Source organism: Athene noctua, chromosome 5, assembly GCF_965140245.1.
Source record: "Athene noctua chromosome 5, bAthNoc1.hap1.1, whole genome shotgun sequence".
In the NCBI taxonomy this organism is placed as follows: domain Eukaryota; kingdom Metazoa; phylum Chordata; class Aves; order Strigiformes; family Strigidae; genus Athene; species Athene noctua.
Window position 1 is genome coordinate 49,431,179 of NC_134041.1, and position 13,875 is coordinate 49,445,053.

General features: G+C 44.2%; 1 protein-coding gene across 8 annotated transcripts in view; it reads right to left on the reverse strand.

Moving 5' to 3' along the window:
* Positions 1–657: 657 nt before the first annotated feature.
* The window catches only part of EXOC6 (exocyst complex component 6), a 94,065-nt gene continuing 80,847 nt past the window's right edge, over positions 658–13,875 (reverse strand). For 5 of the 8 annotated variants that reach the window (XM_074907473.1, XM_074907469.1, XM_074907466.1 and 2 more), the window contains 2 exons: positions 2,689–2,801; positions 658–1,769 (listed from right to left, as the gene is read on the reverse strand). In XM_074907473.1, coding sequence (XP_074763574.1) covers positions 1,637–1,769; positions 2,689–2,801 — 246 coding nt within the window. In that variant the 3' untranslated portion in view covers positions 658–1,636. Of the gene's footprint in view, positions 1,770–2,241; positions 2,254–2,688; positions 2,802–13,875 lie in introns of all 8 variants that reach the window. The other 3 variants (XM_074907471.1, XM_074907467.1, XM_074907470.1) reach the window with 1 other exon arrangement.

Sequence of the window (13,875 nt, forward strand, 5' to 3'; positions counted from 1 at the left end):
CTGCCGGCGGCCGGCGCTCCGCGGCTGGCCCTGCCGACTGCTGCCCGCCCGGCCCCGCTCGCCTCCTGCTGCCGGTTCGCCCCTCTGCCACATTTATATAGATATTGGCCACTTACGCCCGATCCACCTTCGGAGATGACGTATCCGCTGCATATGTAAGCAGCGCGGCCAAGTGCGGTGATTGGAGCGGGAGAACCGGGGATAGCGACTGAGGGGCGCGGGGACGCGGCCAGGGCGAGTGGGGGCGGCCGGGGCAGCCCCCCCCCGCCTCGGGGCCGGTGCCCCTCTCCCGCTCCCCCGACGGCACGGCACGGCACGGCACGGCTCTGCCGGCCGTGGCGCCCCCCGCCGCGGAGTGCCCCCTCTCCTCCGCGGGACCCCCCCGGGCCAGCCCCCCCCACCGCCCGGGGAAGGCGGCGAGTCCAGCCGGGGCGCATCCCAGCCCCGCTCTGCAGGCCCCGCCGCCCCGGACGGCAGTGGCAGCCGGGGGGGGACCCGCAGCCCCCCGGCCCGTCCCCCGCCGTCGGGGCTGCCCCGGGTCCCCGGCCCCCCGCGCGCCCCGGGGGTAAATCACCAAAGAGCCGGGGACCGGTACAGGTCCCAGCGAAACCAACTCTGAGGCGCCTTCCAGGGCGTGAAATTAAACAGGAATACGGCTGAGGTTTATATTACTGTATTTAGACCGTCAATAACTTAAAAATACAGCGAAAATGTACATTATTTTTACATGTTCCATTTGGTTTGGATTTATTAGACATTCGCTTTGTGTCTAAAATAGCCAGGAGGGGACAGTGCAAAGAGACCGCGGTGGGACGAAATGCTAATCGCTGGGATGGGTCTGGAAGCACATACTGACAAACAGATGCGGCACGAAACCAGCAGTGGCAAATCTATTCCTTACTGCAACCTGGGGAAAAGAACCCGGGATCTTACAAAAGTACAGTTAGAAATAGTAACCCTGAGGAACAAAACCAAATCAAACCAAAATGTCACGTTATAAAGAACTCAAATGGTTATTTACATTCACAACCTCAAGATCAAACCTTTTTGGAGAACAAAGCCTCTAAGCCCTAATGCTAAATAAATATCAAGTCTAGTTCTCAGGTAGTTTTCAAAGGTACTGAAAATCAGAAGATTTTTTCATACCTCCAGACTACAAAATCTGTTATACAAAATTATGTCAAATCACTTTAAGGCTAATATACATTTAATGCAGGAAAACGACAGGCGGCATCTCAACGCTTAAAAACCATTAAATTAGGATTCGTCCAGAAAACAGCAACTAAGAGATCATTTCTCAGATATTTCCTACCCAGAGCAAAATTTTGGACACCATGTCTGCAGATATTTAAATAATGTATTTACAGTTCAGCTGTTCCATGTACAATACGATTGAGCTGGTTTTTATTGTACAGACTCATTTTTCACCATTTGTTTACAATATACAAAATAGTATTCGATCCATTAAAAATACGTACAAAGAATTGTTTGCTGAAGACTCCATGTACAAGCCATTTACTGCATTTTTCCTTTACCGAGTCAAACGAATGCCCTAGCTGATATCACCATTTGCTTAGTAGAAATAGTGGCTAAGAAATACCTCTTGGCGTGATGAGATACCATTGATTTAACAGGCCTATGTGTGCTGGGACATACCGTTGACTAAACTCCTAAGCTGCTTTACTACAGTCTCTATTAGCTTCTGCTTGTCACGATCATTCTTCCTGAACTGAGCAAAAATGTTGTTCTTTTTGCTCGAGTCTTTCATTCTGGAGAAATAAAAAAGCAAATGACACAGACGCGTTAGAAACATAACTTGAAAAGGAAAAATCCAACTATTTGAAGAAGTTTACTTTTGTTCCTCTTTTGATCTTTCTGCTAGCAAGAACTGAAAGATTACAAAAGCTGTTATCTGTGTATTCTTAAATTAAACTTCCACAATGTGGAACTCGTTTTAACAGATATTTTTTCACAAATCGCCCATAAGTATTAAGCAAATATCACCTCGGCAGGAAACTGGCCCTACCAATTGCGTTAGGAGAGAAGCAAACCAGAAAACCCGTTAGTATCCTCTCCGTCCATGGGAAGTTCAGGCTCGGCGAACGGGCGTGTTTTGTTCACCGTCAAATTCCCCGACATCGTTATTTGCTGATCTCCCGCATCAACGGATTTAAAAACGAAATTAGGCAAAGGCAAGAAATCGAAGCACCAATACTTTGTAACAACATAGGCGATACGTACCCTCTGTGAACTCTGCAAAACACACATTCAGCGCAGGCAGGAGAGGAGAGGAAACACCGTTAGAAACCGCCTTTCAATCCCGGCATATACTGGTGCCGTTTTTAAAAGCAGTTGACGCTCGGCCGGCGGCGACGCGCCCTGCCCTCCCCAGCCCGCTCGCACCGGCTCTAGCACGGCGATGCCCCTCGCGTTCCCCTCCCGGGAGCACTCGCTCGGGCGGCCGCCAGCGGCTCCCGGGGCCCCGGCACCGCCCGCGCCCCTGCGCGGCTCTCGGCACCGCCACGGCGACGCGCTGTCGCCGGTCTCCCGCCGCTCCCGGGGGGGCGGCCCCGGCCCCGCAGCCCCCCGGGGGTGCCGGGCTGGGAGCGCCGCGGCGCCCGGCCCTGCCCCGCGCTCGCCCCGCCGCCGCCCGCACGCCCGCGCCGCCGGCCCTGGCCCCGCACTTACTTCTCCAGGAGCGTGAGGGCCGTGCTGGGACTGACCCGCAGGTATTTGGAGGTGGCCTGCCCGTAGTCAGCCAGGTAGGTGGACCAGTCCCACACCATGAAGAGGTCCAGGAGCTGGGGGGGGGGAAGAGGCGGGTGAGGGAGCGCGGAGCGGCCCCGCGGGGAGGCCGGGCCCGGCCGCAGCCCCTCGCCGGCAGCCCGGCCGGCAGCCCCTTCACCTGCCCGTCCCTTCCTTTCTTAACGCCTCCTCGCCCCGCTCCGTGCGCCGGGAGGCGGCGGGGCAGGCTCGGCCCTAGGAGGGGATGCCAACGGCTTCACGCTTTGGAGTGTTCGGGAGCTTGCTTTACCGCGAGGAGAGAGAAGGGGATGGATACTCGTGTCTGCTGCTGCTCACAGTAATTTAAACCAGAGTTTCAGGTAGTCTCAATTAAGTGAATTAAACAACCCCTGCTGCACTCTCCATGGTGACTGATCCCCGTGACTCAGCCCCGAGCCCTGGGCATACTTTGGCCCAAACAAACCCCGAACACTTAAACGGGGGAACACAAAGCCTCCAGGCGCAGTCCTGAGTCTGGCCGCAGTTTCAAATCAGGCCTTTGACTCACGACCCCGGAGCTGCTGTTAGCAAAACAGCCCGCTTTTACGAGCGGCCGCGATGCCTGACCTCCAGCAGCCAGCACCCTCGCAGCCCTCAAAGCCTAACTCCCCCTCCGCCATCGCGGGCGCAGGCCAGGCGCCGCCGGGCACCCTGCCCAGGCTGCCCGGGGCCAGGGCGCAGGCGGCCCCGCTCCGTGGAGCCTTTCCCACGGCTACCTGCGGCCGGCTGCCCCGCTCCCATTGACGTCAATGGCGGGGCACCCCCAGCTTCCCCCGCCTCTGATGTCGGGCCTTGTCCTGCCGCTGAGGGCTAACACCGGCTTGTTCTCAGGCTGCCCTGAGTTAGCCAAACCTACTGTTTGAATAAGCATGGGGAACCATTAGCAACACTTTGCCCTGGCTCGCAGCGCCCAGGGCTGCTCTGCTGAGCTGGGTCCTCAGCGTCACCCAGAGCCCCTGCCTGCCTGGAGGCCTTGCTACATCAGTAATGCTGGGAAGGTGGGGTGGAACAGGATTTTCTGTAACAAAACCACTTTAAGAAACATAACAGACTACTGCAAGTCATATCATTTTCCTATTTAAATAAAGAACCCTGTTCACTTCAAGCTTTTGCCAGCAGCCCCTGCTCCCCCAGGCAGAGCTGCAGCAGGCGCCTGCCTCTCTGCCTTCTGACCACAGAACAGAAGGACTGCACCTCCTCGAGCCTTGCCTTACTGAAACTTCTCAGCCTGATAAAACATCGCAGGTCTCCACCAATGCTCATCCCCCAAATTATAACACCAACTGAACTACAGAATAAAAACATACACCTGGTCCTCATAGCATCTTCAACTTTTTTCACTTCCTAACCCCTTTCTTGTTATTTTCAAATAAAGTACCTAATTTAAATAAATTATTGTCTAATCAATTACTCCTCCCATATTTGTAGTATAGGCTTCTGTGAAGATGTAGTAACATTTCCTGGCTTTCTAACAGACTTCTGACACAGCTACTGCTCTGTTGTTCCAATGTCCTCCAGGGACTGTTACAAACCTCAATGACACCTACATTTTAACTCTCTCATATGGGTGAAAGGTGTATAAAAAGCAAGGAGGCTATTTCATTCTCTGCTGACTACATATCCATGATAGCTGCCAAGGTCAAATGCAAATGGTTCTTTCTCACAAAGTGCTTTCTCAGGATGGGCACCATCAATTCTACTGAGCTGAAGAGAACATGCCTTCAGTCACTAAGCAAATAGACTTGGGAAGGCTCTGATAACTCAGGAATTAGTGGCATGTGTGAAACCCACAGCCTCAGTTGCTGCTGCATGTTACTCATCCCTTCTTACTACCTGTGTTACAACGGTTGGTAGTGCCCAGTCCTCACAGGGGCTGTATGATATATTCAAAAGCATGATCAAAGGAGTGGGAAGAGAGGACAGGCAGACGCACAACACAAGCTGGGAGGATAAAGCTGGCAACCACTCGGAACCCAAACTACATAATCTGGAGGTTTCATGTCCCCTCTCTTACAGAAAAAACAAACAGAATGTATTAATAAATTATTGCTAATTACAATGCCACTTGTCATGGGCTCCACATGGGAGATGGTTCTTAAGAAAAGAAGCAGTTTTGTTCAGTAAATCAAAGGTGAAAGATTTAATTTCTTATCCCTATTGTAACATGGAAACTGAGGATTCTGGGTAAATCCTAAACAACCCTGAAGCTCTATATGCTGTTAGCACCGTGCAGCCCAAAGCCATTGACAACTGATACAACTCAGTGCTGACAAGTTCAAAGGAACTTTCCTGGCAATATTGCATGAACAGTTTTCATACCATACTTCTAGTGCTTGAATCAACCATCTGATTGTGTCACGGCTCTGGGACATCTCAGTGATAGTGACAGATGGGGTGGAAGATTACACCTCATTTGTCACCTGACTGGACACAGGTAGGCACGTAGGGCTCTAAACAGACCATGGACTCTGTTGCTTTTCAGCACAGGGTAAAACAATGTCCTAAGAGAACATGACGTGTATTCTGTGCACTCCAAGACAGTCCTGGCTCTGAAGAGTGAACAACACACTGCGAAACACTATTAGCAAGGGGGATGTACCCAGAGCTTCCTCCCTGTTCCACACTCGGTCAAAGAGCTGCACACAACCAGCCTCATGCTAATAAATCTCCTAAGTTAAAGCAGGTGTCATTGACATGTGGCAGGTAACACGAAGGACCAGGGACATGCAATCAAATGACACATGCCACTCATAGCTCCCTTCCCTCCTTCTGAACACATGTTCAGGGGCTGCAGTGACAAATGTGCCCTGCTGCTGGAATAAACGCGACAGGGAGCTGCAGACACTGCTGGAGACCGGACTGTTGCGGTGCACCATTATACATTGAGCATTTTGTCTCCCTTACAGCTGCAGTTCTGGGCTGTGGCATATTGCTGTACGTAATGGGCTTTGACAGCACATACTGTATGCTGTGGGTGGGCAAGGGCTGCCTGGTGTGCAGCTCTTTGGATCTGTGTCCTGGCCATGCATATCACCTGCATCTGACTTGGCACTTGGTGGATGTACAGTCAATGCAGGCACTCTGCAAGGGGAGCAGGTTGGCGAGCAGCCAACGGCAGCAAGGACAGTCTAGCAGAAATGAGCTGCTGTTCCCAGGACCACCACACATGTATGGGAAAACTTCAAGTCACCCATACAAAGCTTCTCTCAAGCACAACCCCAAATTCACCTTCACTTCTGCTGCCACGCTTCAGAGGAATCGGCCCCTACAGTCCGCTTCAACTTCTGCTACTCTGTTCCTTTCTGATTATCATGGTTTAGCCCCAGGCAGCAGTGAAGGCCCACACAGCTGCTCGGTCTCCTCCCCACACCAGTAGGATAGGGAAAGAGAATCGAAGAGTAAAAGTGAGAAAACTTGTAGGTTGAGATAAAGACCATTTAATAGGTAAAGCAAAAGCCGCATGTGTAAGCAAAGCAAAACGAGGAATTCATTCACCACTTTCCATGGGCAAGCAGGTGTTCAGCCATCTCCAGGAAGGCAGGGCTCCGTCATGCCTAACAGTTACTAGGGAAGGTGAATGCTTCATCACTCCTAATGTCCACCTACCTCCTTCCTCCCCCAGCTTTATCTGCTGAGCATGACATCACATGGTATGGGATATCCCTTTGGCCAGTTGGGGTCAGCTGTCCCAGCTCTGTCCCCTCCCAACTGCCTGTGCACCCCCATCCTGCTTGCTGGTGGGGTGGTGTGAGAGGCAGAAAAGGCCTTGACTCTGTGTAAGCTCTGCTCAGCAGTTACTAAAACATCCCTGAATTAATCAACACCATTTCCAGCACAAATCCAAAACACAGCCCTATACTAGCTACTACGAAGAAAATTAACTTTATTCCAGCCAAAACTGGCACACTGACTTACACTGCCTTTTGCTACAAAAATGTGTGCCTTATTTAAATGAAGCACTTTAATTCCTCTTCCTTGTATAGAAAGACCTCTATTAAAGTGGGACTGTCTGGGCCACAGGCCTATGATCTAGAAGACAGCCTATCCATTCAAAGATACAGAAAAATATTTGGGCTACTTCATGTGATTTGAACATACTCTTGGAAAGACAAAGCTGTTAATGAAACAGCAGCCCACCTAATCCTTTGGTAGATGATTTTTATTTTAGTAGAGGATAAAGATATATTGAAATTTATGCATAAAGATTATTGAAAATAAGAGAACTTGGAAGATACAAGTTTTTTAATTCATGCTAACAGATAGCTACGTGAAATTCATCACAAAAATCTGTCCAACTCTTCAATAGAGGAGGAAAAAACCCCCCAACTTTTTCCCTATATTTTTGCTGTATTCTCATTCACAGTAGACGTGTTTTAAAATGATTTTATAATGTGACAGGGACTAGGTGTGTGCAAAACCACAAGGAGAGGGAACAGCCTTTGGTAATGTTACACGGTACTCAAGGTGAAGATATAATGGGAATACTTTGTGGATTTGGCTTGACATGCTGACATGACTCATAGTACAGAGATCTAATATGAGGAATATGTTAAGTTCCACTGAAATAAAAGGTGGCTGTAAATCTCTGCAGTTTTAAATACTGTGATTACCACTAATGTGGAAAAAGAAAAATTGTACCTAGAGCAAGTCTAATCGTAAAAGCGTTAATTTTGCCAAAAAGATTATCAGCTACAGTTAAAAAAAAATTAATAATTTAGGGGATTTAAGTTCAGGTGAGCTCACCCCACGGCTTCTCAGTTGTGAAGCATGAAGTATAGGAGAATTTGCTGGTTCTGGTACAGTGTTTCTTATTGTGGGAACTAGAATCAACCTAAACAAGGCCATATTAAAGCAACATTTCCCTACTATTATTTTATCCAATAGAACTGTTGCTATTACCAAGACAGTAACGGAAAATACGATGTATTGTCTCGCAAAGAATGGTCCACAATGACATGCACTGTAGTAAGAGAAATATGTGCATAGACTATGTCCTGGCAATAAATATCTTCCTGCCTCAAAAATCAATCAAAATCCACACAGTGAAGCACATCACACCGACGACACTGCTGGCTGTGTCTTCTTCAAGGTTAGAATGTGCATTGTTTGCCTTAAACGTTTTTCCTATTGTAATTTCATTTTGCACATGCATCTTTCCAAAGTTAACATGTAAGGGAAATACTTCAAACCCGACAGAAAGGCATCGCTATTCTCAGAGACTGGAGGCAGTGCAGACTATTAGCAATTAGTCAACCACTTAACCCCACCTAAGGAGCCGCGCAAGGGTGCTCTGTCAGAACCAGCTTGCAGCTGACACACTGTGAATCACCTAATAAACTAGATACACTAACTCTACCATGCAAGAACAATGGCACTGTTGTACTCTCTTTATCCCATAACAACCATGAAAAATAAGAATAAGCTAAGACGGGCAATATTATACCTGATAATTTTATAATGAAGCAGCATATGCTTTCCTAGGAGCAAGAGAAGCCCTTCTGATGATGATTTGCAGAGACGTGTGTGTACCTGTGTGTGTGTCCAAGTCATTACCAAAAAAAAAGGAACAAGCTTTATCCTTACTAGTATACCAGATAGAGTGTCCAGTAGACTGTCCACTTACTTATATTTACAAGATAAAACTTCTGCCTTATTTAGAGGATTTGCTTCTTCTAAAGGTGTGATAGAAGGGGAACCTTTTTCCATCATCTTGGAATCATCAGGGCTGACGATCAGAGAGTAGCATGTTCCTTTTACTGCATATGAAAGTGTTGCCTTCTCAAATCATCACATTATTAGTCACATATATACTTCTAAGATCATAGATTACTTAAGACTCTGGCTGCTGTTCTGCACTTGCATTTTGAATAATGCCCTACAATACTTTGATTTTCTAACTTTTTGTTCATGTCTATGTACTTTATAAATGCCTTTTATGTCTAACATTAGCTCTTTCTGCTTGAAATAAACACCATTTTGGAAAAAAAAAAAAAAGGTGTTTATATATATTTATATAAAAGGCTATAGCCATCTCTTACATTATACAGATAACTGCTACTTTTTAATCAGAAGACTTCTATTTTAAACACAACAATTTTATTGTAAAAGATACTAAACTATTTTTTGGTTAAAAGTGGTCCTACTTTAAGACCCTGATTGCTAATGGGTCTGGTTAACACAAAACATTACAATATTGATGCTGGGGCAAGGTTCTTAATATTTTAGGGGCAGAATTCTGGTTTCAAATTTGAAATATTTGAATCTATTATTCAATGTCAGCACTTTTGCTTTTTCCCAGTATCTAGGTGATATGACCACGTTTGGATAGAAATTACTGGTAATTATTACTCAGTAAAGCTTTGTCTTGTATTACCTAAAGTCCTGAGCAGCTCAGCCGTAGTTCTGTATTTAGGCCATCTTGTAATTATGTGAGAATTTTGTGCACTGGGAACTGCTGGAATCGACCATCCGGCCCTTTCAATGCTGTTTGAGCCTCTTGTCACATCCTCAAATATCATACAGATGCCCTTTCCTTTTTACTTTTGGGCAACTGTCAGGAATAATCTTGGAAGAGAAACACAACTTTGGGAACTAGCTATGCACAGAGCTAACACAGCAAGAGAGACAGGAGGAGACCAGGGCTTTGCAGAAGGAAATGGGGGCAGTGTCCATTAGACGGCACCAATTGTGTTGATTATACTATAAAAATACTAATTGTAAGTTATCAGGTAGCTTAATACAAGTAGGAATGGTGCCATTATCTCTTCTGAAGTATCGAGAGTGTCAGCAAATAGCTTTGGTTGTACAACAGGCACCAGTGATTCAGGAGCTGGAGATAAAAAAAGGAATTGCACACAATATCCTGCTTACAGTTCCTTAAAGACAGATATTCCATCAAAAGAAAAGGAATTCTTTTAACATATCACTGTCAGTTCTGTCCTTCTGGTCCACTCTCCTTGCTCACAAGCTGAATATTTCATATGCTAAACAGTTTATTAACCCCTAATCACCCAGTTACTTCTGTACTTGATTGCATGTGTAATTACCTTTTGTCAGGTACAATTTGCCTGATAAACATGTCAGAACACTTGCTGCTTAGTCTGTTGAAACAGATAAATGCTGTCTTTCCACAGCCTTGGGGCATAATTAACAGGGAAAAAAAAAAGGCAGTTATAAAAACACACAGAAGCTGATTCAGTGAGGCAGGAGTTCACAGCATGCAGCCCGCCAAGGCCCACTGCCTGGCCCGCTATGCTTGCCTGAGCGCTTATTGAGTTCCAGCCTGCTGTGACAGGGCAACAGGGGCAGCCCTCAAAAACTGAGATTTAAAGTAGGGTTCCACGTGAACTTCAAAAAAGAGTGGGATGATGCCTGTTTGAAAAGAAAAAAACAAAAAAGTGAAGCAGCAGATAATGATATTGGTGGAGTCCCTGCATTGTTGTGTGTTAGACACTCAAAGAGGCTTTCTGGGATGAGACCAGGAAATGGAAAACTAAAAGGCAGAGGAAAAAAAATGACGGGGGAAAAAAAAAAAAAAAAAAAAGCTTTGTGGCATTCTTGGGCTCAGTTGCTTCTGATTTCTGCCCTGTAGTGTTTGCAGGTTATGTACCCGCGCACTACAGGGAGTGCAAAAAAAGAAATCCTTACCTGACCTCTGGATAACCCAAACAGGAGATTAGCCCATTTCCAAGCAAAGCAGGTTGTCACACTGTTAGGCCAATTGCTTCTATTGACACTTTGCATAAACATCTTACACAGGGTGATCAGAAAGGACTGTTATGCCATTAACGCTCTTTTTATTTTTTTATACCTAAGCCTTACAGAATAAAGGCCTTTCTGAGTAAGGGATAACAAAAGGGTCAAGAGGTCACAAACATTCTTTTAAGTAGGCAAAAATCAGGAAAGTTTAGATTCATTGAAAAGTGCAAATTGAAACTTCTTTGCATCTTGCACATTCCAGCACAATCAGCTTTTTCTACTTTCACTCTAGCAAATTAATTAATATACTTAACTGTGCGTTTTTACTTTTACTTTTAAATAGGAAGATGCTAAAATCTTCATTTCAACTGACAGTAAACTGTCTAATCTTCTCAGCTAATCAGTAATCTAAATAGATTTAGACATTACCATCCTCATGAGGAACAGTGTGATAATATAGAATTTTTTTTTAAGTGGTATGACTGAACAGTCTCTCATGTACAGTTTTCACCTATAATTTACACAGCATGTGGTTTGCACTGTGTACAGCAAAATATTCTATATTTTCCTTTGTTTTGTTTTTGCTTTGATCAGAGATGGAAACAATCTCCCTTTAATAGCATAAAAGCCACCTGCTGGGCATCGCAGACTACAGCTAATTGGTAAATTCTTTGAAATTTTGATATAATGGATTTTGACCTCTTTAATTAAAAAAATCCCAAAGCCTAGAATACTGGTGAACTCTTCTGGGAAATGAACAGTGCCAAGCATATACAACTGCAAGCTACACCAAAGCTTTTCTTAGGAAAGAGTACAGAAGTAACATTACAAATTTTTCCTTGACAATGCATAGCTTTTGACCTAGAAAAAAAGTCTGATGACTCTTGTTAGCTATGTATCATTTAAGTCATTAGGATAAAGGAATAGCAAATGTATTAATATTTCAATTACTACTAATTTTATTGGGGTTTGGAGTTGAAAAGCTCCAAAGATTAAAGAGACTATTACATTTTAAACACAGTAAACTAACAAAAGCCACTCACAAATATCTCACCCCTCAATATTTTTCACCCCAAGGAGCTCACACTGTACCTATACACACCTTGTATTCAGAAGAACAAACAGGTTTGATGACCGAAGAGGAAGCCTGTCAACCAGAATCATTGTTGTTTCATAATTTCTGACATAGAATGGAGCTATAAGCTCATCAGTTTGTGAACTGTGAGGCAAAGTTGTCTTCCTTTTGTTAAAACACTTACTTATACTCTGCCCAGCATAATGGGACCATGGTTCATGACTGGGACTCACTGGCAACTCCTGTAACACAGCTACACAACTGCAACGCTTTTGTTTTTTAAGTCTTTGCTTACATTTCATGCACAAATGCACAAGAATATAGGTTATACAGGTATACACTTACTTCCAACGAATTAACAAAAATCTCCTGCATGAACATGAAGATAACACCATCGTTAGTTCACCTAATGTTATCTTCCTGTTTATTAAAGTATGTGCAGCATGAAAGCACTTTCTAGACTGGAACTAAAACATGAATGACCAGAATCAGAACTGGACAAAGACAAGTCTTGTTCACTCTAAATATTTTCTTGTCACAAAAGAACAACAGAAGTATTTAAAATATAGATATCTAAATCCAGTTTACAAGGAAAAAAGACGGAGTTTGCTAACTGTAGAATAACAACACCGTACCAACCAAATGCAATTATCACTTAATCAGTAGGTGTTCGTTACTGCTGACAAATATCTTGTTAACCTGGTTAGCAAGTCTGCCTGCCACTTGCCAAAATATTTTGTTTTATTTACTCCTGGTGACTTATTTTGTGAATGGGGGGAATTTTAAAATCTCCCCTACTGATCCCATAACTGGAATAACACACATTGGTCTTGTATTTCAAAGTGTAAATTGATCTCTTGATCTGTGTCTCCCTATAGTTTATGCTACGTTTTTCTGGATTGGTATAACAAATGCATTTTCAAAGTGATGTTATGGGGACTTAGCTATGCAATTCCCATTAGTGTCAATGGGGGTCGCAGGCTAAATTCCTTGGCAGTGCTTTGAAAACTGAGCCCTGGATTTTCAAAGGAAGGATAGTTTGTGTTAGAAAGGCAGTGTCTTTCCGTTTTTAAACCACTGCATTAAAACGTGCCTCTTTTTTTTTTTTTTTGTAAAGCACTATGCATTTAGAAATTGTGCCTAAATTTGGGACATTTAAATGTTGTGAGTGAAACAGTTCTATATTTAAATGTTTCTGCTTCAAATTTATAAGTTAAAATCATATCTGTCGCTATCTTGAACGTTGGGATACAACCTTTAACATATTCATAAGTGTACAATGTATAAATTCAGAGGTTATGTCAGCTGAACCACTGTGAATTGTTATGATAAGAAAAAACAGAAGCTATTTGTATTCAAAGAAATCCTTTATAACATAAATTATTCCCAAGTGCAGAATTCTCTCCTAAAATTTGGACCCTGAGGTATACTCTGAGAGATGCCTGGTCTTGTTATATTCATAAGCAAGCCCAAATACATTTTTTATTCTTTGGCACTTCAAATGAACTTAGGCCTGCCTACAAAATAGAGTGCTTGCTGTTGAAGTCACATGGACAAGCTTGTTGCTGTTACCATGACCAGAAAAAACACTCACAACATATAATTTTTACAAATCCCATTAAAACTTCAAGCAGCCCAAAATGTAACATCTAAAGAAAGTCAATGAAAAATAGTCACTAAGGCAAATATAAATAGCTAGGCTCCATGCAATACACAATACAGCAACAAGTAATACCTCTTCAAAGAAGATTTGTTTAATTACAGTGCAAATGTTTATTATGAAGTGTGTTGTTGTTCATCATTAAAGAATAAGCTGGACTAGTAGCAAAACAACCGTCTTTTGAGTCTAGAAACAGGGAAGAGTTTGAAAAGCAGGAGCCTGGCAGACAGTCAGGCTCCAGAGGGCACGGGCTCAGGCCAAATTGCTCCTGTCAAGCCCGTTAGCCCGTACATGAAGTCCCTTTAGACAAAGCGTAAAACTATGTCAATGGTAAAATGTGTGTGGATTAAAAATTGTGTATTATGCAATGGTCAGGTCATTCACCCATTTTTTTGTTTTTGAGCTTCTAACACAGAGGCATACACGCTCAAACAGCACGCAAGGGTGACAAGTGCAGCCCACTGGAACAGGACATCTGCCTCTGACCTGAACAAGACTTTCAAAATACAATTTCAGCTGTTAAAATTATGAAGTATTTACTATAGAACAGTTAAATTTAAGATGTCATTTTTGTTTGGCTTCTGTTTTTTTTTTAAATACAGGTTTGACAGTAGTACTTAAACATTGACATTTACCAAAACCATGATTAACTGAACAG